General features: G+C 46.6%; 1 protein-coding gene across 2 annotated transcripts in view; it reads left to right on the top strand.

Annotated features, from left to right (window-relative positions):
• Nucleotides 1-26,854, top strand: part of ZCCHC14 (zinc finger CCHC-type containing 14) — an 87,050-nt gene that overhangs the window by 38,932 nt on the left and 21,264 nt on the right. For both annotated transcript variants that reach the window (XM_039461119.2, XM_039461116.2), the window contains exon 3: nt 19,370-19,443. In XM_039461119.2, coding sequence (XP_039317053.1) covers nt 19,370-19,443 — 74 coding nt within the window. The remainder of the gene's footprint in view (nt 1-19,369; nt 19,444-26,854) is intronic.

The following is a 26,854-nucleotide window of genomic DNA, read 5'->3' as shown; positions in this document are numbered from 1 at the left end:
CACAGCAGGGTTAAGAGATGCTTGGGATGTGTCGATCAGCTACAGCTGTGTGACAGCCGAGCAGCAGAGCTCAGGAGCATCCGAGATGAGCACCTTCCTCACAGAGGCGTGGGCTGGCTGGTGTCAGCTGGGCTCTGCTGGGTGACTGTTAAGGCCGTAGTGGCTGGGGAGTCTTTGCCTCATACTCCTTGAACTGGTGACCAAGGGCACATGGGAGCCATGAGGACGCGTAAGGCTGAGCTGGGGCCGGTACACGGTCACTTCTGCCTTTTTGTGGTGTCCACGGCGAGTCTCATGACACACCCCCGAATTCAGGGATAGGAAAGTCTCCACTACTGTGAGCCAGCTACAGCATGGGTTTCAGTGTGATGAAGGGTAAAGAACTGTGGCAAAGAATGTAGACCGCTGCAAAGTACACAGATAATTCAGGGAACTGAGGCTGATGTTTCTGATAAGCATCCTTCTTATGGAAACTCCAATTAACATTCTCTGGAAGGCTGAAGGGATATTGCATTTGTAAAATGAAAGCTGAGGGCCACGGAAAAAGAAAAAAATACAGACCAAGTAAGAGTTGTTGGGATGTAAAAGTGACCATCAGAGCAAAACATTAAGTAGTGTTGAGGATTGGCAGGTCTTCCAGAACGTGGAGGAACAAGGTAGAGAAGTGAGTTGTGCAGACCGGCAGCTAAGCTCAGCCTCTGAAACGTAGGGTGTTTGGAAGCGAAGATGAAAGGAAGGAGCACGTTCAGTACGCATGGGAAGAAAACGGCCCTGTGAGTCTTCACACAAAAGGGCAGACTGAGTACTGAGAGGGGTGAATTCAAAACACCCATGTCGAGACACACTGTTGTTGTCTTTTTTGATAAGGGGTGAAGAAATGATCTTACACGTTTTCAAAGGAGAACAACAAAACAGATTTTACCTGGGAAGAGACCAGAGTCAGGTTAACTCCGGACTTGCCATTTGCAACAGTGGGTGCCAGAGGGCTGTGGAAAGCCAGGTTGTTTTCATTAAAAATAACTCAAAATGTTTCACATTTGAGAACATTTTGGATTTCACATTTTCGGATTATGACTACAACCTGTATATGGAAATGGAAAAAGTTAATGGCTATTAAGAAGATGATCTTCCTGTAGAAGAATGGTATGCATTCCAAGCAGTAGATTACAGATAATATTAGTGCAATTAGGGTTTTTCTACCAGCAGAAAAAAGAAAGGCAGTTAACTCCAGAGAAACACAAACCTGCATGCTTATACACACAGATTGTCCTGGGATGCCATGATTCAAGTCATTAGTCATCAGGGAAATGCACATCAAAGCCACAGTCGAGTGTCATTTGTATTCACCAAGGTGATGAAAGACAAAAGGACAGAAAAGCAAATGTTAGGATCAGAAGCAGCTGGAGCTTTCATCCACAGCTGATAGGAGAATAAAATGGTACAACCATTAAGAAAACAATTTGGCATTTTTTATGAAGTTATAAATGTATCTTATATTCCTGCAGTTCTCGTCTAGGGAATTAATCCCAAAGAAATGAACGCATACAGCCACAGCAGTGCTTATGGATGAAGGCTTATGGCAGCTTCTGCAGAATAGCACTAAACTGGAAACAACCCAGATGTCCGTGAGTAGGAGAATAGATAAACAAACTATGATATATTTATACAATGGAAGATACCTCAGTCATTTCAAAACTAACACGTGTAACCACATAGTTGAATCTCAAAAATACAGTGTTGAATGAAAACAGGACCCATGTATGGTCCTATTTATATGATGTTCCAGACTTTTTAGAGAATTAAAAGCACTCCATATTGATTCAAGGGTTAGCGATCACATGGGCATATAAATTTACCCAAACTCATTGATTTATACACTTTAGATCTCTGCGTTTTGCTGTATGTAAATTTTGCCTCAAATTAAAGCAAAACACCTGACCCCCTCCTAGTTTTCACACAGGCCCTTTGCAGACTGGCAGGTCTCCAGTCTGCCTGCTTTGTTCCACTGGCCCAAAATATGTGTGGGTGGAGGGGTGAGGTCTGTTGCTTCTCATATGTATGTTTCTTAGAAGGCTCTGCCCCAAAAGAGCTTTACTGGAATGTCTTTTCCTTGTCTACTAGCAGAATTCTGTCTTCCTCTTGAGTCTTAGATAACACTATATGTATTTTGAATGTGAAAATTCTTCCCATATAGAATGTCGGTTTGCTGGCCAGGCACAGTGGCTCACGCCTGTAATCCCAGCACTTCAGGAGCCCAAGGCAGGTAAATCACCTGAGGTCAGGAGTTTGAGACCAGCCTGACCAACACAGCAAAACCCCATCTCTACTAAAAATACAAAAAAAAATAGCCAGTCATGGTGGCACATGCCTTTAATCCCAGCTAATCGGGAAGTTGAGACAGGAGAATCGCTTGAACCTGGGAGGTGGAGATTGCAATGAGTCGAGATCATACCACTGCACTTCAGTCTGGGCAACAGAGTGAGACGCCATCTCAAAAAAAAAAAAAAAAAAAAAAAAAAGAAAGTTGGTTTGCTGCCCTCAGCTATAAACCAAGGAAAACAAAGCCACTTTTTCATTATCTCATTTTCTTGAAAGGTAGAGTTTGTTGTCAGCGTTTCCACTGATACTCTGATTCAGGAGCTGGCAAATTGTTTCTGTAAAGGGCCAGGTAATTCATGTTTTTGTATTTGTGGGTCACATATAGTTTCTGTCTCATAATTTTTTTTTTTTTTTTTGAGATGGAGTCTTCCTCCGTCGCCCAGGCTGGAGTGCAGTGGCACAACTCGGCTCATTGTAACCTCCACCTGCTGGGTTCAAGCAATTCTCTCACCTCAGCCTCTTGAATAGCTGAGATTACAGGTGCGTGCCACCGTACCGAGCTAATATTTGTGTTTTTAGTAGAGACAGGGTTTTGCCATGTTGGCCAGGCTGGTCTCAAGCTTCCGACCTCAAGTGGTCCACCTGCCTCGGCCTCCCAAAGTTCTGGGATTATAGGCGTGAGCCACTGCGCCTGGCCAGTTTTTTGTTTTGTTTGTTTGTTTGTTTTTGTTTTTTTAATAACGCTTTTTTTCTTTTTGAAATGGAGTTTTGCCAGTCTTGTTGCCCAGGCTGGAGTGTAGTGGTACAACCTCAGCTCACTGCAACCTCTGCCTCCCAGGTTCGTGATTATTCTCCCTCAGTCACCGAAGTAGCTGGGACTACAGGCACACACCACCACTCTTGGCTAATTTTGTATTTTTAGTAGATAGGGGGTTTCATCATGTTGCTCAGGCTAGTCTTGAACTCCTGACCTCAGATGATCCACCCACTTTGGTCTCCCAAAGTTACGGGATTACAGGTGTGAGCTACCACGCCTGGCCTTAAAATAACTTTTTAAGAATGGAAAAGCCGGCCGGGCGCTCAAGCCTGTAATCCCAGCACTTTGGGAGGCCGAGGCGGGTGGATCACAAGGTCAACAGATCGAGACCATCCTGGTCAACATGGTGAAACCCCGTCTCTACTAAAAATACAAAAAATTAGCTGGGCATGGTGGCACGTGCCTGTAGTCCCAGCTACTCAGGAAGCTGAGGCGAGAGAATTCCTGAACCCAGGAAGAGGAGGTTGCGGTGAGCTGAGATCACGCCATTGCACTCCAGCCTGGGTAACAAGAGCGAAACTCCATCTCAAAAAAAACTGCTGCAATGAACATTCATGTGCATGTGTCCTTATAGTAGAATGATTTATAATCCTTTGGCTATATACCCAGTAATGGGATTGCTGGGTCAAATGAGATTTCTATTTTTAGGTGATTGAGGAATCGCCACACTGTCTTCCACAATGGTTGAATTAATTTACGCTCCCACCAACAGTGTAAAAGTGTTCCTATTTCTCCACATCCCCTCTAGCATCTGTTGTCTCTAGATTTTTTAAAGACCTGGAACCAACCCAAATGCCCATCGATGATAGACTGGATAGGGACAATGTGGTACATATACACCATGGAATATTACGCAGCCATCAAAAACAATGAGTTCGTGTCCTTTGTAGGGACATGGATGAACCTGGAAACCATCATTCTCAGCAAACTGACACAAGAGCAGAAAATCGAACACCGCATGTTCTCACTCATAGGCGGGTGTTGAACAATGAGAACACAGGGAGGGGAGCACTACACACTGGAGTCCGTTGGGGGGAAATAGGGTAGGGTTGGGGGAGTGGGGAGTTGGGAAGAGATAGCATGGGGAGAAATGCCAGATACAGGTGAGGGGAAGGAAGGCAGCAAACCACACTGCCACGTGTGTACCTATGCAACAATCTTGCATGTTCTTCACATGTACCCCAAAACCTAAAATGCAATTAAACAAACAAAAAAGAATGTAAAAGCCATTCTTAACTCTTAGAGTGTGCAAAAACAGGCCAGTTTGGTCTGGGGAGTAGTGGTTTGATAACCTCTCTTATTTACCGTGGTTTCGTTTGTTTTGAGATGGAATTTTGCTCTTGTTGTCCAGGCTGGAATGCAGTGGAGTGCATTCAGCTCACTGCAGCCTCTTTCTCCTGAGTTCAAATGATTTTCCTGCCTCAGCCTCCCAAGTAGTTGGCACTGTAGGCACACACTATCATGCCCGGCTAAGTTTTGTATTTTTAGTAGAGACGGGGTTTCACCATGTTGGTCAGGCTGTTGTCGACCTCCTGATCTCGGTGATCCACCATACCCAGCCTTGTTTGTTTTGAGACAGAGTCTCCCTCTGTTGCTCAGGCTGGTTGAGTGCAGTGGTGCAATCTCAGCTCACTGCAACCTCCACCTCCTGGGTTCAAGGGATTCTCTTGCCGCAGCCGCTGAGTAGCTGGGAATACAGGCACGCACCACCACACCCTGTTAATTTTTGTATTTTTAATAGAGACAGAGTTTCGCCTTGTTGGCCAGGCTGGTCTCAAACTCCTGACCTCAGGTGATCCACTCACCTCAGCTTCTTAAAGTGCTGGGATTACAGATGTGAGCCACCATGCCTGGCCAAAATTGTTTGAAATTTAAGAAAAATACTGTTGATATTTAGATTAGGGAATACCTAAAAATATTTTTAAAATCAATTCATCAGGAAGATGATAGGACCTAGAAAAATAAGGTAAAATACGTTGATTTCCCAACAGTATCAGTAATTAGATAGAACCTTTTTTAATGAGAAATAATGTTTTCTTCAACAATCATTATTTAGTTTACTTCATTTTAAGATTTGACATTACGCCTGTAATCCCAGCAGTTTGGGAGGCCAAGGTGGACGGATCACAAGGTCTGGAGTTCAAGACCAGACTGGCTAACATAGTGAAACCCCATCTCTACTAAAAAAAATATAAAAATTTGCTGGGCATAGTGGCTCATGGCTGTAATGCCAGCTGCTTGGGAGGCTGAGGTAGGAGAATTGCTTAAACCAGAACCTGGGAGGTGGAGGTTGCAGTGAGCCGAGATCGCACCACTGCACTCCAGCTTGGACTACAGAACAAGATTCAAAAAAAAAAAAAAAAGATTTGACATCGAAAGAGATGGTACAATCCTGTCCTGGAAGAATGTTTGTGATGTGCTCTGGTTTTGTGATGTGCCCTTGTCTTCAGTTTTGGCCAGATGGTCAGCATGTGTGTTTCTCAGGTTAGCATGTCATCACGTAGTCGTAGTGGCTGAGCCCACACACTGTGGCTTGGAGGACTATCTGGTAATAAAATATCAAAGAACACTTCAAAGGAACGTTTGATCACATGGTGGCCTGTTGAAACCTAAACCAAGTAATTCCTGATGATTTGGAAGAATGGATTATGATCTTTCAGAGTAAAAACAAAATGCAGGAAGATGACACAGCAGTGATAATTAACTTGAAAAAAAAAAATAAATTCAACCTCTCTAACCGAAAAAAAAAAAATAAGAAGCACTGGCAGACGATGCCTTTCTGCTGATGGTGCACACTGAGGGAATATATCTCTGTCTTTAAAAATAGTTCATTTTGAAAAACAAAACAAGTTGACAGAAAAGTTTTAACTACGATATAAAGAACTTTCCTGAAACATTGGGGGCAAATTGTGGATCTGATCCCCCAGGACCCCCAAATCTTGACCGTGTGTTTTCTGCAAACAGTGGCTTTCTCTTACATCACCACAGCACAGCCATCAGGATTAGGAGGTTGGTATTGACATGTCACCACCCTCTTAATTCTCAGGCTTATTCCCGTTCCATCCATTGTCTCAGTAATGCCTTTTATAGCCAGAGGATCAAGTTCTGAATCCTATGGTGCATCTGGCCTCCTTCATATCCTTCAGTAGCATCTCCTCTGCCTTTCCTTGTCTTACATGACGCAGATACTTTAGAAAATTGTGAACCACTGATCTGCCGACCGTCCCTCAATCTGGGTTTGTTTGATGCTTCTCATGACTAGATTCAGGGTGTACATCTTTGCTAGGAACATGCTACGCTGCTCTCACTGCGTCTTGTCGGGTGGTACAAGCTCTCAATTTGTTCCTTTACCGACGACAGTCACTTTATTAATTTTCATGCTGTCTTCTAGGATTCTGCTGTGGAAAAATTACTTTCTAACTAGATAAGTAGGCTGTTTCTTATCAGACTTTCCGCTTAATCATTTATTGAAGTGTGTATTGAATCATTGTTTCCTGTTTTATTCAGTGAATTATAATCCATTACTGTCATTGTTTATTCTGATGTTAAAGCTGTACTAAATTTGGCTAGTGGGAGTCCCCGAAAACTGGTATTTTGTGTCTTTTTAATATGTACCGTCATTCTATGAGCACATCTTTGCTTTCTGTCATAACAAGATGTTTAAGGCTTGGCTTTTTCCTCCCTAGCCCTGAAATCAACAGTTTAATGGAAAATGGGTTTTAGAAAACAAAATCTAATGCTGTATGTGCACTCTGCTAATGGAGTGAGCTGTTCCCAGGCCTTCTCATTGACAGTCTAGCACCACAAGGCCCTTTCTAGTTTTTTCCTTCTCTTTTTTTTTTTTTGGTGAGATAGAGTTTTACTCTGTCACCCAGGCTGGAGTGCAGTGATGCAATCTCAGCTCACTGCAATCTCCGCTTCCCAGGTTCAGGCTATTCTCATGCCTCCACCTCCAGAGGAGCTGGGACTACAGGCATGAGCCACCACACCCAGTTAATTTTTTTATTTTTAGTAGAGGTCAGGTTTTGTCATGTTGGCCAGTCTGGTCTCAAACTCCTGGCCTCAAGTGGTCTGCCTGTCTCAGCCTCCCAAAGTGCTGGGATTACAGGCATGAACTATAGCTCCCAGCTCTTTTGTTTTGGAGACAGTATCACCCTTGTCGACCAGGCTAGAGTACAGTGGTATGATCATTGCTCATTGCATCCTTGAACTCCTGGACTCAAGGGATCCGCCAACCTTGGCCTCCCTAGTAGCTGGGGCTATAGGTGTGTACCACCACGCCTAACTAATTTTTTAAATTTTTAGTGGAAACAGGGTCTTGCTGTGTTGCCCGGGCTGGTCTCTAACTTCTGAGCTTAAGCAGTTCTTCTACCTTGGCCTCTCAAAGTGCTGGGATTACAGGTGTGAGCCACCATGCCTGGCCACTGTCAGCATCTGTTAAATTTGCTGATTCCAACTCAGTTTACTTACCTTGATAGCAGATAAAAGGCTCACTTGACAATTCCTGCATTGATAGAAAAGCTACCCACTTTAAAAAAAAAATTAGGTTTCTTGAAAGCAGCAATGTTTTCTCACTGAATCTTTTGTAGAGCTATCAGTGACCCAGTCTGCCTGGAACCTGCTTACCAGTGCAGGTGGGAGGTAGAAAACTGACCACCATCCCGGCCTCTGGCCTTCCTGTTGTGGTTGTCTTAGGAATTATATCCGTGTGCATCGAAAGCTGCTTTAGACCATGTTAATGATTTTTGTTTTCAACCATCAAAGCTATTTTGAACAACTCAAAAGCAGAATAGACTATTACATGACCCAGATATTTCACATTTCTCTTGCTTTTCTTTCAGCCCTGATGGTCCAGGTTTCCTTCGAGTCATTTTCCTTCTGTTGGAAGTGCTTTCTTTAGCAGTTCTGTCAGAGCAGGCCTGCTGACAAACAGTCCTCTCAGTTTTCCTTCATCTGAGGATGTCTTATTTCACCTTGACTGGATGTAGAATTATAGTGGGTAGTTGTTTGCCTTTAGTACTTTATGATTCTACTTTCTTCTGGCCTTCATGGTTTCTGATGAGAAATTCTCAGTCATTTCAGTGATTTTCTCCTATGAGGTAATGTGTTGTTTTCGATTGCTTTCAAGATTTTTTTTTTTTTTTTTGTCTTTAGCTTTTAGCATTTTGTTTATGCTGTGTATGGGTGTTGATTTCTCTGGCTTTAATCTTGTTTGGATAAGCTCATTGAGCTTCTTATGCATGCACCTATGTGTTTCACCAGATTTGGGCCTTTTTCAGCCATTGTCCCACCGCTGAAGTTTTAGTATTATTTTTTTCTTTTCTTTTTTTTTTTTTTTTTTTTTGAGATGGTGTTTCGCTCTTGTTACCCAGACTGGAGTGCAATGGTGCTATCTCGGCTCACTGCAACCTCCGCCTCCTGGGTTCAGGCAATTCTCCTGCCTCAGCCTCCTAAGTAGCTGGGATTACAGGCACACACCACCATGCCCAGCTGATTTTTTGTATTTTTAGTAGAGACGGGGTTTCACCATGTTGACCAGGATGGTCTCGATCTCTTGACCTTGTGATCCACCCACCTTGGCCTCCCAAAGTGCTGGAATTACAGGCTTGAGCCACCGCGCCCGGCCTTAGTATTATTTTTTTCTGAACTTCCATTGGGTTCTTTCCATCTGAATTTGCGCAGGCTTTCTCTCTGTGCATCTCAAGAGTGTTTACCCCTCTGTGTTGGGGCATTGTGATAGTAGCTGCTTCGGTGTCTTTGATAGTTCTAGCATCTGTGTCATCTCAGTGTTGGGATCTGTTGATTTTCTTGAATAGTACGATACGAGACTCTGACTCGTCTTTAGTCCCACAGAGAATGTTGATGTTTTTGGTTTGGAGCAGTCAACCTGGTTGGGTTCCGGCAGCAGGTCTGTGCAGCCTTCTGTGGGATGTGGCTGTGGTCAACTCCGTTCTCTGAGCTTTGGCAGTGCTGTTTAGCCTCATTCTTCGGGACGTTGCTTGCCGTCCAGCCTGAGACTCTGGTGGAGGTGTGTTCTCCAGTTCAGATTCTTAACATGTGCAGCCCTGGGATGAGCCCAGGAATACATCAGCAACGTTATGGGGTTGCTTCCCTGGAATCTTCCCTCACTGCTCTCCTTCTATACTTCCAATTCCCAGAGCCTCCCGTTTTTGGTCCTCCAGCTGGAAAGCTGGGGCTTTAGCTCTCTCTGCTGTGCACTTCTGTGACCATGCCCATCTTCCTGGGAGGACAGAGAGAAGAAAGGGCAGTGAGGAGGTGTGACCTCACCTGGAATGACAGCACCCCCCTCCCCACACACATCATAGAGGGACATCTCCCTCCCAGGGGCTTGCATTGCTGCTCCCTTTTACCTGGCACTAGAATTCCTCAACACTGCGTCTTCATAGACAATCTTTAGTTCAGTTTTCCTGAAACATAGGTTGGCCCCCAAAAAGTAAGAGGAAAACCCTAACAGCTTTCTCTAAGAATGCCTTTTTAATGCATTAGAATACATGGTTATTTACTGATGGATTATTTTTAATCTCAGAGTTGTCAGTTGTACCTTTAAGAGAAATGTCTTGGACGAGCGCGGTGGCTCAAGCCTGTAATCCCAGCACTTTGGGAGGCAGAGGCGGTTGGATCACGAGCTCAAGAGATCGAGACCATCCTGGTCAACATGGTGAAACCCCATCTCTACTAAAAATACAAAAAATTAGCTGGGCATGGTGGCACGTGTCTATAATCCCAGCTACTCAGGAGGCTGAGGCAGGAGAATTGCCTGAACCCAGGAGGCGGAGGTTGCAGTGAGCTGAGATCGTGCCATTGCACTCCAGCCTGGGTAACAAGAGCGAAACTCCGTCTCGAAAAAAAAAAAAAAAGAGAAATGTCTTTTCCTACTATAAGGCCCCTAACTTTATTTGCTAAACTCAGAATTCTAGTTGAGATTTTGTTTTGTGTTCTTCCTCTGGAGGCACAAATGGAGTAACACCGGTATGTTTACGTTGGAGAGGAGTTTTGTGTTGCTTTTCGAAGTTGAATCCAGTAGAACAAATCAGAGTTAAACAACAAATATGAATGGGAGGCTGGGTGCAGAGGCACATGCCTGTAGTCCCAGCTACTTGGGAGGCTGAGGCGGGAGGATCGCTTGAGCCCAGGAGTTCTGGGCTGTAGCGCGCTATGCCGATCGGGTGTCCGCACTAAGTGCAGCATCAGTATGGTGACCTCCCGGGAGCGGGAGCAGCACCAGGTTGCCTAAGGAGGGCTGAACCCACCCATGTCGGAAATGGAGCAGGTCAAAACTCCCGTGCTGATCGGTAGTGGTATCTTGCCTGTGAATAGCTACTTCACTTCAGCCTGGGTAACATAGAGAGACCCTGTTTCTAAGGGGGGAAAAACAAAAAACTATGAATGGGAAATTAAAAAATCAAAGACAAAATAAAGAAATAGACTTAATAAAAGATTTTTGTACATAAAACTTCTGACCACAAGACAAAACCAGGAAAAGATGAAGCATATTTTCTGCGATTTGAAAGTAAGATAATGAAGGTAGCTAATAATCAGCTTGAGCATTTATATGAAAGCGTATGGGAACAGTCACGTATATATCATAGCTGATGGAAGACTGACTTTATAGAGTATTTCTGTCCTTTCATTTGAAACTGAAGGGTAGGGCCGGGCATGAAGGTGCAGGCCTGTAATCCCAGCACTTTGGGAGGCCAAGACAGGCAGATCGCTTGAGCCCAGCAGTTCCATACCAGCCTGGGTGACATGGCAAAACCCCGTCTTTATAAAAAACAGACAAAAATTGAATGGGCATGGTGGTGGATGCCTGTAGCTGCCACTACTCAGGAGGCTGAGGTGGGTGGATCACTTGAGCCCAGGAGATCAAGACTGCATTGAGCCAAGATCATGCCTCTGCACTTCAGCCTGGGTGACAGAGAGAGACTCTGTCAAAAAGAAAATGACGGGTGTTCCCTGGAATCTTCCCTCACTGCTATCCTTCTGCACTTCCAATTCCCAGAGGCTCCTGTTTTTGATCCTCCAGCCAGAAAGCTGGCCGGAGGAATCACTTTACGCGTAGTCCGGGATGTATGTAGCCAGTGTCCTCTGGATACTTCCCTGAAACATTGCAAATTCTGTTTTATAAAACATCTCTTCTCTTTGTCTAAAACGTTAGAATTGGCTGGGCATGGTAGCTCATCCCTCTAATTCGAGCACTTTAGGAGCCAAGATGGGTGGATCACTTGAGGTCAGAAGTTCAAGACCAGCCTGGCCAACATGGTGAAACCCTATCTCTACTAAAAATAACAGAAATGAGCCAGGCATGGTGGTGGGTACCTGTAATCCCAGCTACTTAGGAGGTTGAGGCACAAGAATCACTTGAACTCAGGAGGTGGAGGTTGCAGTGAGCTGAGATTGTGCCACTTCACTGCAGCCTGGGTATTGTCAATATAAAAGCATAGTGCTACTTGCATTTCAGTCAGTGAATTTAAATTGTTTGTTAGGCCGGGCACAGTGGCTTTCACCTGTAGTCTTGGCTACATGGAAGGCTGAGGCAGGAGGATTGCTGGAGCCGTGGAGTTGGAGTGCAGCCTGATTAACGTAGCCAGGCCCCATCTCTAAAATAAATAAAATTTTATAAATGCCGGGTGAGGTGGCTCAAGCCTGTAATCCCAGCACTTTGGGAGGCCGAGGCGGGTGGATCACGAGGTCAAGAGATCGAGACCATCCTGGTCAACATGGTGAAACCCTGTCTCTACTAAAAATACAAAAAATTAGCTGGGCGTGGTGGCGCGTGCCTGTAATCCCAGCTACTCAGGAGGCTGAGGCAGGAGAATTGCCTGAACCCAGGAGGCGGAGGTTGCAGTGAGCCAAGATTGTGCCATTGCACTCCAGCCTGGGTAACAAGAGCGAAACTCCGCCTCAGAAAAAAATAAATAAATAAATAAATAAATAAATAAATAAATAAATAAAAGCTTGTTAGTAGGATAAAGTTGTGTGGGAAAATGTTTGGTTCCTTTTAATTAAAGGGTGTAGAGAGCTGCTGGTAGACAGCAAAATAATCTGCAACTGTTGTGCAGATTGTCCTGTGGTTTAATTTACCAACCTAGTCGTTGTAGAATTAGATATGTAAGATACAGAATTGATGTGGCTTCCTGTATTTTGACTTTGGGACATGTTAATTATGCTCTAATATCTCGTTTGTTTAAATTATATGTGGGTTTTTTAATCTAACTTGTAAGATGTATTTATTTTATGGATATCTCATAGTTGTACATATATCTTTTGGAGGTACATGTGATATTTGACATATGCATATAATGTGTAGTGGTCAAATCAGAATAGCTGAGGTGTCTGTCTCAAGCTTTAATCTTTTTATTTTTATTTTTATTTATAGGAATATCATACGTTTTTCCTTCAGTTTTGCTGTACTTGGGAAATCACACTTGGTCATTAAGGCAGAATTCCAAGTGGGAAACTGTTAGCAAAGTTAAGAGTAAGAACTTGTGACTGGGGCAAGGCGTGGTGGCTCATGCCTGTAATCCCAGCACTTTGGGAGGCTGAGGCGGGTGAATCACGAGGTCAGGAGTTTATGAACAGCCTGGCCAATATGGTGAAACCCCGTCTCTAGTAAACATACAAAATATTAGCTAGGTGTGGTGGCGCACACCTGTGATCCCAGCTGCTTGGGAGGCTGAGGCAGGAGAATCACTTGAACCTGGGAGGCAGAGGTTGCAGTGAACTGAGATCGTACCGCTGTACTCCAGCCTGGTGACAGAGTGAGACTCCATCTCAAACAAAAGAACATGTATGCGGGTCGTCCTTTCTCCCAGGCCATTTGGAGTCCTGTAAAGAGGTTCCATACCCAGGGCATTCCAGAAGGGAAACGTCATATCCATGGCTTGTCTTAGGTTGTTTAGCAGGATAGTGGGAGATTTAGCTGCTAGGTTTTTTAGTCCCCTACAAACCAAAAATGCATCTTAACTAAATAATATAATTTACTTGTTAGTGACAAAGGTGAGGCAGGACACTTAGGCTCTGGAGCCATCGGCTCCTTGGAGATAAATCCGTTGCATTTCAGGGACTCCACTGTAGAGCCCTTTGCTGTTCCTCACTAGCGGGAAGAAGACCAGGGCAGTGCTGACGGTGGTCCTGGGCCCTGTATGAACGCCCCGCACGGCCCTTCATTTCTTGGGGATTTTGTATATTTATACTTAGCAGGGCCATTTCCTGTTCTTATTCATATCTGGTCACAAACTTTTGGCCCTTTTAAGCTACTGTCCCCGTTAAACAAATGAGGAAGCAGATGCAAAATTGACCATAGTTACTAAATGAATATTCGAACTCAGCTCTTGGGAGGCATAATTTAGTTTCCTTCCCATGTGTCATTAACTGTGACATCAACTGTGAGATGCTGCTGGTCGGAAGACTTTCTCTGTATCTGAAAAAGGAAATGTGCTGTACCTGCTTTGTGGGTGGGTTGCTGGCTCTCTCCTCATTTTCTCCATAGGTTGCTGGCTGTCACAACCTTGTTATTCCTGCCACCTGGGCAGCAGCAGGGGTAAGATGCCCTTGGCATCTGATTGTACAGGTATTGAAGTGTAAAAGGAGAAAACCAGAAACTGCACTTTGGGATCGAAACACTGCGGTGTGGTGCAGTCTCGCCAAATGGAAGCCTGATTTCTGACATCACCTTCTTATTCCAGCTTCCCTGCTTGTTCAGTTACATTGGGGTACTGGTTTCTGAGTATGGGTATTGATTCAATTATAAAATGATAGTCTGTGCGATTATACATTTTATGAAAGGCTATGTGACCTAACTTGGAATATTTGAGGAAAATGCCTGTTGTGTACCTGGAATGACAAAAGAAGAAAGGTTTGAACAGAAAACATTCCAAAGGGAAGAGTGTATCATCCTTTATGTTCTCCTTTCAGAAGGAGGGCGCAGGCCTGGCCCCGCCTCGGGTCTCTCTGTCCCAGCCCTGTTTGTCCCTGTACAGGCCTGCCTGGGTGCGGCGCTGACTGGCCTCTGCTCCAGGAGAGCCTTCTCATGACCTTGGCTGCCATGTGCTGTGGCCGCTTTGCCACGCATGCCGGACAGTTTCCTCACGGAGGCTTTCTGGCCAGTGTGGATTCTGTCTTCATAGTCCCTCTGGCTCTGGTCTGTCCTGTCAGGTGATGGGGTGATGTTTGCCCCTGAATTTATCTAGGCATTTGCTTAAGCTCCACTGAAGACAGTGGGGCTGACCACAGAGGGAGGGAAGGTGGCCACGCTGGGAGTAGGAGGGAAGTGGATTGTAACGGGTGTCTGCATGCAGATAGGTATTCACTTTGAGATGGCGAAACCTCATTACAGAAATGTGGGGGAAAGCTACCCTTTCACTTCGCCAGCAAACACAGCTGTTCCCATCACTTTCCATCGTTTGAGTGTTTTTCATTTCCATTTTAAACAAAACTGTCATCATGTTATGCATAGAATTTGTAATTTTCTAGTTAATGTCTAAGTCTTTTTTCCTTGAAGTTCTGGGATACATGTGCAGGATGTGCAGGTTTGTTACATAGGTAAATGTGTGCCATGGTGGTTTGCTGCACCTGTCAACCCATCACCTAGGTATTAAGCCCGGCACACATAAGCTATTTATCCCAATGCTCTGTACGCCTTTTTTCCTGTTGTGGTTTTTAGAATTATGATGTCTAATGGCTCCAGAGTTGAGAGCATACTTAAATCCTTCCTGACCTAACTTAGGCCCGTCACCCAGGCTCCGCACTTGCCCGTCCCCTCACTCCTTGTGCCTGGCCTTCCCTCTCTCTCAGGCTCCTCTCAGCCTTCAGACCGCAGAGTGTCCAAGGTAGGATAGTAGATAGTATCTAGTCCTAGATAGTAGAGGGAGCCTTGTTGCGTCCCTCCTGGGCCCACGGCTGCCCTGGCTGGGGTGGCCACTGCCCAGGCTGGTCATTCTGCAGAGGGACACACCAGCATTTTGGGCCTAGAGTTGAAAATGCCTCTTTTATTTGAAAACAGCTGAATACCATTCATCTGCTTTTCCCTTTTCCTGTCCAGATATGAGATATGAGTGAGTCACTTCCTACTCTCAGTCCAGATGGGGTTTGTTCTTTTTACTTTTTTCATAAAGCCTAATATTATCCAGCCCCGGGACATGAGGTACACATTGGTGTTTGTGGCCAGGGAAAATGCTGACTACATGTTTCTGTATTTATTGACATTATATGTTGCTTTAAAGAGATACGGATTCGAGTGATGTCATTGTGGGGAAGTTTTAGAAATACTGCTTTGGAAAAACATAAAAGCTGTGTATTTGCTGACAGTCTGACTGAGGAAGTCAGGCAGTAACAGCGTGTAGTTAACTGAGTGCACATCGGCAGGACTGTGCGGCCTCTACATGTGCTGTGCTGCTCGTTTTGCCAGAAAGGAAATAAACATTTGTATTTTTTGGAGTAATTCCTTCCTGTGATGTGCAATTTTAAGCTTATAGAACTCTAAACTGAGTGGGCTCCCGCATCCCCAAGAGGCATGAGGGTCCCTGGCAGAGCAGGTGGTGCTGCTGGAAGCACAGCCCCCGCTGCCTGATTCTCCACCACACTTGCAGCACCCGGAGGGTGACCTGGGTGGCTGGCTGTTCATGGCACATGCTGGGGAGCAAGTGCAGGGGCCAGCTGGCTCATTCTGCAGAGACACAGAGAGTGAATATCACTGGCTCTGGGAGCAGGGTGGTGTCTGACGCAGCTCCTCAGCCGTGCCGTCATGGGGCGGCCACAGAGGATGTGCAGATGAGGGACGTGGTGGGGGCCCACAGAGCCGTGCATGGATGGGCAGGTGTTGGTTTAGACAGCGCTGGCCGGGAGCACTTAGCCCAGCGTGGCAGCCACTAGCCTCCTGCGGTTTCAGAACCCTCAGCATGGTGCTTCAGGACAACTGGGGTCGGGGTGGGGGGGGTTGCATGTTGAATTTTATTCCATCTTAATTAACTTGTTATGGGTGATTCAGGTAAGGTAGTACAGGCTTAGAACCGTCCCCAGGTGTGTGTACAGAGCAGGTCCTCTGTCTAGGGGAGGTTCGTGTGTTTGGAGAAGAAAGTTGTGTGGATAAAAAATGTGGGGAATCATTTAAAAAATTATTATGTATTGTAGGATTTCTCAGAGCCCTTAATATTCTAATGTACATTATCAGTTTACAAGGAGTGTCTGAGATTTTTTTTTTCCACAAAAACTTTTTTTTTTTTTTTTTTTTTTTTTTGAGACAGAGTCTTACTCTTGCCCCGGCTGGGGTGCAATGACGTGATCTTGGCTCACTGCAACCTCCACCTCCCAGGTTCAAGCAATTCTCCTGCCTCAGCCTCGCAAGTAGCTGGAATTAACAGGTGCCGGCCACTAAGCCCAGCTAATTTTTTTTGTATTTTTAGTAGAGACTGGTTTTCACCATGTTGGCCAGGCTGGTCTTGAACTCCTGACCTCATGATTCGCCTACCTTGGCTTTCCAAAGTGCTGGGATTACAGGCATAAGCCACCGTGCCCAGCTTCCCCCAAAAGCTTTTAGACCATACAGTTTTTTTGAAGTTGCTCTGACCCTGTGGAAGCACTGGCGTCCATGGAAAGGGCTCTGGAGAAGGTTAGTGCAGGAGACCAGGAGGTCTTTGGATGCCTGCAGGAAGTGTCACATTCATAGTTCTCAAAAATTATGTTGCGTATTTCACATTGGACAGAGTTAGATTCTACAAATTAGCAGACATCCCCATCACACACAGCCAGGTGACTTCTAGACCTAGCGAAGGCTGGTCGAGGAAGGCAGGAGAATGCCCTGAAGTGTCTCTCCCAGTTATGCATAAGGCTGTGGCAGCGTGTGGCTGTGGGCGCCTGGGAAGTGTGAGAGCTGGCAGAGCCAGGTGTGTCGGGCAGCGAGAAACATTAGTACTGGATCAGCAGGGCAGGCCTGCCTTGATGCAGCTGAGTCGGAAACCACAATGTGTTGGATACATAGCTGTTTTATTTTGAACAGATATTTGGGCTTATTTAAAAACAGTGCTTAAAACCTAATTGTATCATCTTTTTTTTTTTTTTTTTTTTTTTTGAGACAGAGTTTCGCTCTTGTTACCCAGGCTGGAGTGCAATGGCGCGATCTCGGCTCACCGCAACCTCCGTCTCCTGGGTTCAGGCAATTCTCCTACCTCAGCCTCCTGAGTAGCTGGGATTACAGGCACACGTCACCATGCCCAGCTAATTTTTTGTATTTTTAGTAGAGACGGGGTTTCACCATGTTGACCAGGATGGTCTCGATCTCTCGACCTCGTGATCCACCCGCCTCGGCCTCCCAAAGTGCTGGGATTACAGGCTTGAGCCACCGCGCCCGGCCTGTATCATCTTATTTTTGAGGAGAAAAACACCCACCAATTTATGTGAAAAACTGGGGACGAGTAAGTAGGCTGATGGCTTTTGGGCCTCCTGGTGAGGCCCCTTGTCCCCATCTCTCTCCACCCTGTGCGGCTTCGGTAACTGCAGCCAGGTTCTGCCCCGAAACAGTGCTCTCCTTCTTCCTGGTTCTGCCCCGAGACAGTGCTCTCCCTCTTCCTGGTTCTGCCCCGACACAGTGCTCTCCATCTTCCTGGTTCTGCCCCGAGACAGTGCTCCCCCTCTTCCTGGTTCTGCCCCGAGACAGTGCTCCCCCTCTTCCTGGTTCTGCTCCGAGACAGTGCTCTCCCTCTTCCTGGTTCTGCCCCGACACAGTGCTCTCCCTCTTCCTGGTTCTGCCCCGAGACAGTGCTCCCCCTCTTCCTGGTTCTGCCCCGAGACAGTGCTCCCCCTCTTCCTGGTTCTGCCCCGAGACAGTGCTCTCCCTCTTCCTGGTTCTGCCCCGACACAGTGCTCTCCCTCTTCCTGGTTCTGCCCCGACACAGTGCTCCCCCTCTTCCTGGTTCTGCCCCGAGACAGTGCTCTCCATCTTCCTGGTTCTGCCCCGAGACAGTGCTCTCCCTCTTCCTGGTTCTGCCCCGAGACAGTGCTCTCCCTCTTCCTGGTTCTGCCCCGAGACAGTGCTCTCCCTCTTCCTGGTTCTGCCCCGAGACAGTGCTCCCCCTCTTCCTGGTTCTGCCCCGAGACAATGCTCTCCATCTTCCTGGTTCTGCCCCGAGACAGTGCTCTCCCTCTTCCTGGTTCTGCCCCGACACAGTGCTCCCCCTCTTCCTGGTTCTGCCCCGAGACAGTGCTCCCCCTCTTCCTGGTTCTGCCCCGAGACAGTGCTCCCCCTCTTCCTGGTTCTGCCCCGAGACAGTGCTCTCCCTCTTCCTGGTTCTGCCCCGAGACAGGGCTCTCCATGTTTCTGATTCTGCCCCGAGACAGTGCTCCCCTCTTCCTGATTCTGCCCCGAGACTGCTCCTGTCTTCCTGATTCTGCCCCGAGACAGTGCTCTCCCTCTTCCTGATTCCCCTAGGACTGCTGTTCTGGTCTCCTTAACCTTGCCCTCGCAGAGAAGGATGAGAGTGAATGCTGGGGAAAAGAAAGGCCGGGCATGGTGGCTCACATCTGTAATCCTAGCACTTTGGGAGGCTGAGATGGGTGGATCGCTTGAGGTCAGAAGTTTGAGACTAGTTTGGTCAACATGGAGAAACCCTGTGTCTTCTAAAATTACAAAAATCAGCTGGGCGTTGTGGTGCACTCCTATAACCCCCGCTACTTGGGAGGCTGGGGCATGAAAATTGCTTGAACCTCGGAGGCAGAGGCTGCATCGAGCCACCGAGACAGAGTAAAACTCTTTGTCTCCAAAAAAAAAAAAAAAAGAAGAAAAAGAAAATGAACAGGAGACGCTCCCCAGGTGACCACGTCCTTGGAGAAATACTGTGTAAAAATACTGAGCGTTAGCTTGGGACAGATTGGTCACAGTTTTGAGGGTTAACCCGGGAGGCTGCACAGATGCTCAGTGGTAGCTAGAGCTGGGCTTTTGCTCGGTCAGTAAGTGCGTTTCTGCTCTAGCGATGTTTCCTGCGCTTCCATTTCCACATGTGGCTGTGCTTTAATCTCTTTTCTGCTGCAAATGTGCTCTGCGTCTGTGCTGCTGCCCGCCCTCCCGCCTGCCTTCCTCTCTGGGCTCCGGTTCTAGGTGAGACGCCACCAGCCCTGGGTGCTGAGAGCCTCGTTTGGAAAATGCTAAATATCAAATGCTAAATAATTGTGTATATACTTCAAGCCCTTATTTCATTTTTGTTTTTTGTTTTACTTTTACAGTGAGTGTTGAAAAGATAGACCTGAAGGGATTATCACACACAAAAAATGACAGAAATGTTGAATGTTCCTTTGAGGTAAGATGCTAAGTTTTTTCCCTTCTCTCCTGTAAGGGTAGGAAGAAAACACTTACCCTGGAGACTCTTTTTCTTTACCTAGATAAGGCTGTGCCCTGTACAAAGTCCTGTGCCAGTGCTATATAGGAAGCTGGCTGTAGGCCTGGGTGGGCCATCTCGGGGGTGGGGGGTTGTTGGCTGCGGGGCCTCTACAGGTGGGAGGGGTGAAGGCTCGGGCAGGGCTGGGGTTGTCAGTTTGGGTATGAAAGGTTCATACCTCAGGGGTCTCTGGCAGGGTCTGGGGCTGTCAATTCTGGTGCAAATGGCGCATACCTCAGGGGGCTTCGGCAGGGCTTGGAGTTGTCAGTTCAGGTGTGAATGGTGCATTCCTCAGGGGGCTGGGGCAGACCTGGATGAGGCAGTCTGCAGAGCAGCACACACACAACCCCTGGTGGGTGTGTAGTGCTTGCAGAAGCATGGTGCCAGCAGAGGCGAGCTGCTCCTCTTCTTACTCGCGACCTGGTGAGGAAAGCTCCTTGGTCTGGGCAGGGAATGCTCCTTGAACTGACACGCTCAGGTGCTGGGAGCCAGTCACCAAAGTTGGATACCATGAAGACTCAGGAGAGTTGAGCAATGCTGTGTTTCTGGGTTTGAGACCCACGGTGACCAGGAATGAGATGGCCGGAAGCCCATTTCCCTCTCATAGCAGGGCAAGAGGGAGGCCGTCCCCGCTCCCTGGTCGCTGTGCCCCATTAGAACCTGAAGGTGCCCTTAGGGTTACAGGTCCCCTCTGGCTACTCTGTGACATCCCTAGGATGTGGCCCCCTGCTCCTGGCCCAAGGTGGCAGACAGGATGCCAGTCCTCACGTGCTCATCCTGGACAGCAGGCTGCAGGAGGAGGCAGGAAGGGAGGCTCTAAGCCTTTCTCTTAAGGAATATTCCTGAAAGCAGCCTCTAGACACTTCACTTCTATTTTGTTGGCCACATTTAGTTTCTTGGTCCCACCTGAATGCCAGAGATGCTGGGAAATGGGTGCCGGCTGGCAGTGCTCAGCTCCCAGTCAGGGCTCTGTTACAAACCCTGACGGGGGGACGTTCTCCCTGAACCACCTGTGCGTCAAGTGTTGACTGCTCGTGGAGGTCGGCTTCCAGCATCGTTGGAGAGTGCTCTCTGGACAAAACTTGTGTGAGCATCTGGCATGACTAATTAGTGCGGCTCACTAATTTTTTGAAGAGTTGTAGCTACACCAGAATACTTTAAATCCTTTATCCACTAAAGGGACAAGCCTCCCCTTTGTTTGGGGAGACTATTGAGATAGGCAGTTGCCACGCTATGCATTTTTCTTTGAAAAATGTAAGGAAAATCCTCAGCCGCTGAGGTGTGGAGGTTGCTGGCGCGTGTGGTGGTAGTGCTGGAGTCTCGGCACCCATGGAGTTCCTGGGGCCCACTTTGTGCAGCCCTGACAGAGCCCAGGGAAAGACCACAGGGGCCGTCCGAGTGCACTGGAACCCAGCAGTGGTCCCAGTGACCCTGGGTGTTTGCTGACATTATGCAGTGGTCCGTCCTTCATTCCCTGCATTGCGGTGTCAGGCGTCCTCAGACACTGGTGGGGACTGTGCCCTAAGAAGGTGCTGTGCATAGAGGAGTCTTCGCGTATAGTCATAGCACAGTGGGCTTTGATTTGCTCCCAATCTTTAGTCCGGTTATTTGTGGTGAGGAAATTGGAAGTCAGGTCCATCCAGTGTAAGATGTGGGAACTTCATACAACCTGACCGCCCATAGCTTTTCTTTTCTTTCTTTCTTTCTTTTTTTTTTTTTTTAAGACATTGTCTTGCTCTGTCACCAGGCTGGAGTGTAGTGGCATGATCTTGGCTCACTATAGCCTTGACCTCCTAGGCTTAAGTAATCCCCCCACTGTAGCCTCCCAGTAGCAGGAACCACAGGCACATGCTGCCACACGCAGCTAATTTTTGTACTTTTGTGGAGATGGTGTTTTACCATGTTGCTCAGGCTGATCTTGTATTCCTGAGCTCAAGCGATCTGCCCCTCTCAGCCCTCCAAAGTGCTGGGATTACAGGCATGAGCCATCACACCTGCCCATATTTTTCTGTTTTAGAAATCAAGTTGATTCTGAAAGCCAGTGGGACATGGTGGCTCATGCCTGTAAATCCCAGCACTTTGGGAGGCAGAGGTAGATGGATCACTTGGGGTCAGGAGTTCAAGATCAGCCTGGCCAACATGGTGAAACCCCATCTCTACTAAAAATACAAAAATTAGCCGGGTGTGGTGGCAGGCACCTGTAGTCCCAGCTACTCAGGAGGCTGTGGTGGGGGCATCCTGGAACCCGGGAGGCAGAGGTAGCAGTGCTGAGATCACACCACTGCAGTCCAGCCTGGGCAACAGAGTGAGACTCCATCTCAAAAAAAAAAAAAAAAAAAAAAAAGTTGCTTCTGAAAGTTATATGGAAAGAACTAGAGTAATTAAAATAACTTTAAAAAGAAAAAAATTGGAAGACTGGCAGTACCTGATTTCAGGACTTCCTAAACAGAAGGATCACGACACTGTGGGGCAGCTGAAAGGAAAGTTGCACAGGTGAGTGGGACAGAAGAGGCTGTAGACAGACTCACAGACACACGCAGGGTGTGAAAGATGGCCATGAGGAAAGGATGCTCTTTAGCAGACACCCGGACTCGACATCCATCTGCAGAAAAAGGGAGCCATGACTCCATCCGCAGCCCTTAGACCAAATTAACTCAAAAGTGATCGGAGACCTAAATGTAAACCCAAAACAAAGGCTTCTAGGAGAAAACAAACTTTGTGATTTAAATCAGCTAAAGATTTCCGAGACACAGTGTCAAAAACATCCGTAAAAGACAAAATTGATGAATTAGAATATATTAAAACTTAAAATTTTCTCTTTAAGAGACACTGTGAAGAGAATGGAAAAGCACAAATTAGGAGAAAATATTTGCAAGTCATGTAGCTGTTGAAGGATTTTTATATTCAAAATGTATAAAGAATTCTCAAAACTAGCCAGGTGCGGTGGCTCACCCCTGTAATCCCAGCACTTTGGGAAGCTGAGGCGGGTGGATCACAAGGTTAGGATTTCAAGACTAGTTTGGCCAACAGGGGAAACCCCATCTCTACTAAAAATACAAAAAATTAGCTGGGTATGGTGGTGGGTGCCTGTAATCCTAGCTACTTGGGAGGCTGAAGCAGGAGAATTGCTTGAACCCGGGAGGTGGAGGTTGCATTAAGCTGAGATTACACCATTGCAGTCCAGCCCGAGTGACTGCACAAGACTCCCATCTCAAAAAAAAAAAAAAGAAAAAAAAAATCAAAACTTTTTTTAAGAGATGGGGTCTCTGGCCGGGCATGGTGGCTCACGCCTGTAATCCCACAACTTTGAGAGGCCGAGGAGGGCGATCACCTGAGGTCAGGAGTTTGAGACCAGCCTGCCCAAAATGGCAAAACCCTGTCTCTACTAAAAATACAAAAATTAGCTGGGTGTGGTGGCGGGCACCTACAATCCCAGCTGCTCGGGAGGCTGAGGCAAGAGAATCACTTAAAGCCAGTAGGTGGAGGTTGCAGTGATTCAAGATCGTGCCACGGCACTCCAGCCTGGACGACAAGAGTGAAACTCTGACTCAATTTAAAAAAAAAAAAAAAGGGAGAGGGGTCTCTTTCTGTAACCCAGGCTGGTCTGGAGCTCTTGCCTCAAGGGATCCTCCTATCTTGGCCTCCTAGGTGGCTGGGATCACAGGCGTTGGCCACCATGCCCAACAGGTTGCTTCTTTTAAGGTAAGTTCTGAGAGTCCTGCCAGGTGCAGAGGCACATGTCTGCGATTACAGCTACTTGGGAGGCCAAGACAGGTATATCCCTTGAGGCCAGGAGTTCAAGACCAGCCTGAGCAACAGTGAGAACCTGTTTCCACAAAGAAGAAAAAGAAAACAACCCATTAAAAAATGAATGAAAGATTTGAACAGATGATTTGCCAAGGAAGATAGGAAGGTCCATGGGTGGCAAATAAACGGATGTGAAAAGATATTCACCATCGCTTAACATTAGGAAAATGCCAGTTAAACCACAGTGAAAGAGCACCGCACACCTCTTAAAATACTCAAATGAAAACCACCGACCCCACCGACCTTAGGCTGCAGTGTGGAGGAGCTAGAATCTCATGCATTGAAGGTGGGATGTGAAATAGTGCCACCACTTTCGAAAACAGTTTGGCAGTTTTTTAAAAAAAATATGACCTGTAAGTTCCAGCCTAGGTTTACCCAGGAGGAATTAAGCACATGTTCATAAAAGATTGGCGCGTGAGTGTTTATAGCAGCTTTGTTTGTAACATTCTAAGGCGGTGAACAGCCGAGATATGTTCACAGGAGCGTGGATAGGCCAACCCTGGATTGGATACGTCCAATCCAGTACGTCCATGCAGTGGAATTCCACTCGGCAGTAATGGTGAGTTGTCTCAGAATGGACGACTGAGATACTCAGCCATATGCATGAATCTTATGTTGTGTGAAAGAAACTAGACTACTTTAAAAAAAAAAAAAAGTATATACTCAATACGTCCATTTATGAATCTAGTTACATAAAATTCTAGAAAATGCAAACTCATCTGTAGCAACAGAAGCAGTCAGTGGTTCCCTGAGGAGGGGCCGGAGGACACCTCAGGGATGATGCTCGCTGTCAGGGTGAAACGTGGCTCACAGGTGCTCTGGGGTCAGCACAGCAGATGAAGCCCCTAAATATATGCAGGTCATTGTCAGTTTTAATTCAATCAAACTCCTTTTGTTAAAAAAAAAAATACTTGAAGGCCGGGCGCGGTGGCTCAAGCCTGTAATCCCAGCACTTTGGGAGGCCGAGATGGGTGGATCACGAGGTCAAGAGATCGAGACCAACCTGGTGAACATGGTGAAACCTTGTCTCTACTAAAAATACAAAAAATTAGCTGGGCATGGTGGCGTGTGCCTGTAATCCCAGCTACTCAGGAGGCTGAGGCAGGAGAATTGCCTGAACCCAGGAGGCGGAGGTTGCAGTGAGCGGAGATCGCGCCATTGCACTCCAGCCTGGATAACAAGAGCGAAACTCCGTCTCAAAAAAAAAAAAAAAAATACTTGAAGATTCAAGCTTTTCCGTTTGTCCCTAGAACCTTGACTAATGAAAATCAAATTGTCCTTTAAATAAGTTGTCCTTTGTAAGTGGAAATGAATAGTGATTATACTGTGGCCAGAGTATAGAACGACACTCTTAGGAGTGCCTGCCATACTTCAGTGAAGCAGAGCAGTCTGTTGCTAACAGTATGGCAAGATTCGAAGAAGCATTTTCTTCTGAAAACTTTCAGGGAGAAATAAATAACTTCTCACTGCCTCACTGATTTTCTCAGTCTTGTTTCTTATTTTAATTTTTATGTATTGTTGTGCTCCAGGATGCAAATGAAAGGTTACTATTTTATAGGACGATTTAAGTCACTGGATTAAGATGACTTCAAGATGTATGAGCTTTTTATCTGTGGAATTAGTTTTGATTTTGCCGAAATTGTTAGTTGCTAGTTTCTGAGGAAATCAAGTCAGTACACAGGACTCAAATGGTGGAACCTTTTTGATATAAAAGCAGCATTTCAGGGTCTGAGGCGGGAGCATCACCAGAGGCAAGGAGATTGTGACCAGCCTGGGCAACAATGAGACCTGTCTCTTAAAAAAAAAAAAAAAATTATGGGGGCCAGGCACAGTGGCGCATGCCTGTAATCCCAGCACTTTGGGAGGCCAAGGCAGGTGTATCGCTTGAGCTAGCCTGGGCAACATGGTGATCCTATCAATACAAAAAAAAAATACAAAAATTAGTTGGTCATAGTGGCACTCACCTATCGTCCTAGCTACTGATGAGGCTGAGTTGGGAGGATCACTTGAGCCTGGGAGGTCAAGGTTGCAGTGAGTCAAGATCACACCACTGCACTCCAACTCAGGCAACAGACTGAGACGTTGTCTCAAAAAAGAAAAAAATTATGAAACAATACTAATAAACAACTCTTACTAAACTATTCTTTAAAGCTACCCAGACATTATTTTAGTGTTGTATCTTTTCTTTAAAAGTTTATTTTCCGCTTGGGTGGCTGAGGCACGAGGATTGCTTGAACCCGATAGGTGGAGGTTGCAGTGAGCCAAAATTGCGCCACTGTGCTCCAGACTGGGCGACAGAGCAAGACTCTGTCTCCAAAAAGAAAAAAGAAAAGCAAAAAATGGTTTGTCATTCTCCAAACAACATTAACTGTTCTGAGTTAGCTGTCACTATTAGCAAAGAGGGAGTCCTGGCGAGTGAGGTTTCCCTGAGTCTTTGTTTCTGTCATGTGTACGTGTGTACCGTAGAAGGCCCGAGACGCCACAGGCGTTGCCAGAGCAGCAGGCACTGGGTAGACCCTCTTAGCTTAGTAACAGTACTGTTGAAAGTTTTTTAGTTTTCTTAAAATCAGTCTGTGCTTTCCCTTGGCTGCTGTGTTCTCTTTGCTGGCTTTGCCTGTCTCTGTGCTGGGCCTTAGCTCAGGTCTGGGGTTCCTGGGCTGCCTGTCCCCTCAGGGGTATGGCTGGGCCCGCCCCCAGTGATACCTGGTTGGGCCTTTTCTTGTACACAGTTGGACTGTGTAGCTCCAGGAACTCTGGAGGGAGGCTGTATGGAGAAATTGTGATGTTAAGAGCCAGTCCACAGTGAGTCGGAGGAGCTAGACTTTGCATGTGAAACCATCCTGAGCATGCATGGGCTCTGTGCACATTTGGCTTTGGGGCATGATTAAGATGCCTGAAAATTTGTCCAGATAAGGCTAAGTAGCTCTTTGAAGACATAGTAGAAAATGCTATGCCAGAATCTTACTGGCAGCACTTTTTCTTGGTGAAATGTAAAGTAATGGGGTAGCAGGCTGTGGATACTTGTGGGTTTGGTTGCATACTTGTCCCCATAGCATGGGTCAGACAGGCATGACAAGAGGACGTTGCTCCCACTCCCATGACCCTCCCGCAGCACCCTCCGGGTGCTGCAGGGCAAGTGGGCAGGTGAGGCAGAGGGCTCGGCCAGGTCTGTATTGAAGCTCCTGTAGCTTAGAAGACAGCCAGCATCACCTGCAGAGGGAGACAGGCTGGTCTCCGCCTGCCCACGTGGTTTGTTTCCAGTGCTCACCTTCTGACAGTCTTAGGGAAAAATGTGAGCTGCACCTGCAAATCAGAGAAGAATGTATCCGAACACAAAGTAGAAGACTCATGCATAAAGTGGATAACTGCTGGAAAAGTAAGTTGTCTGTTGCAGCATAAGATGATCAGTCCATGCCACGTTTCATCGTTGGACCGTTGGATTTCACATCTTTCTTGGGTTAGAGCACAGTAGGAAAGATTCAGCCTAGAAGCATGTGTGAGAGCTATGCAGAGGAGAAGTTCTCTA

Source organism: Saimiri boliviensis, chromosome 1, assembly GCF_048565385.1.
Source record: "Saimiri boliviensis isolate mSaiBol1 chromosome 1, mSaiBol1.pri, whole genome shotgun sequence".
Taxonomy (NCBI): domain Eukaryota; kingdom Metazoa; phylum Chordata; class Mammalia; order Primates; family Cebidae; genus Saimiri; species Saimiri boliviensis.
This window is presented reverse-complemented; position numbering and strand designations above follow the sequence as displayed.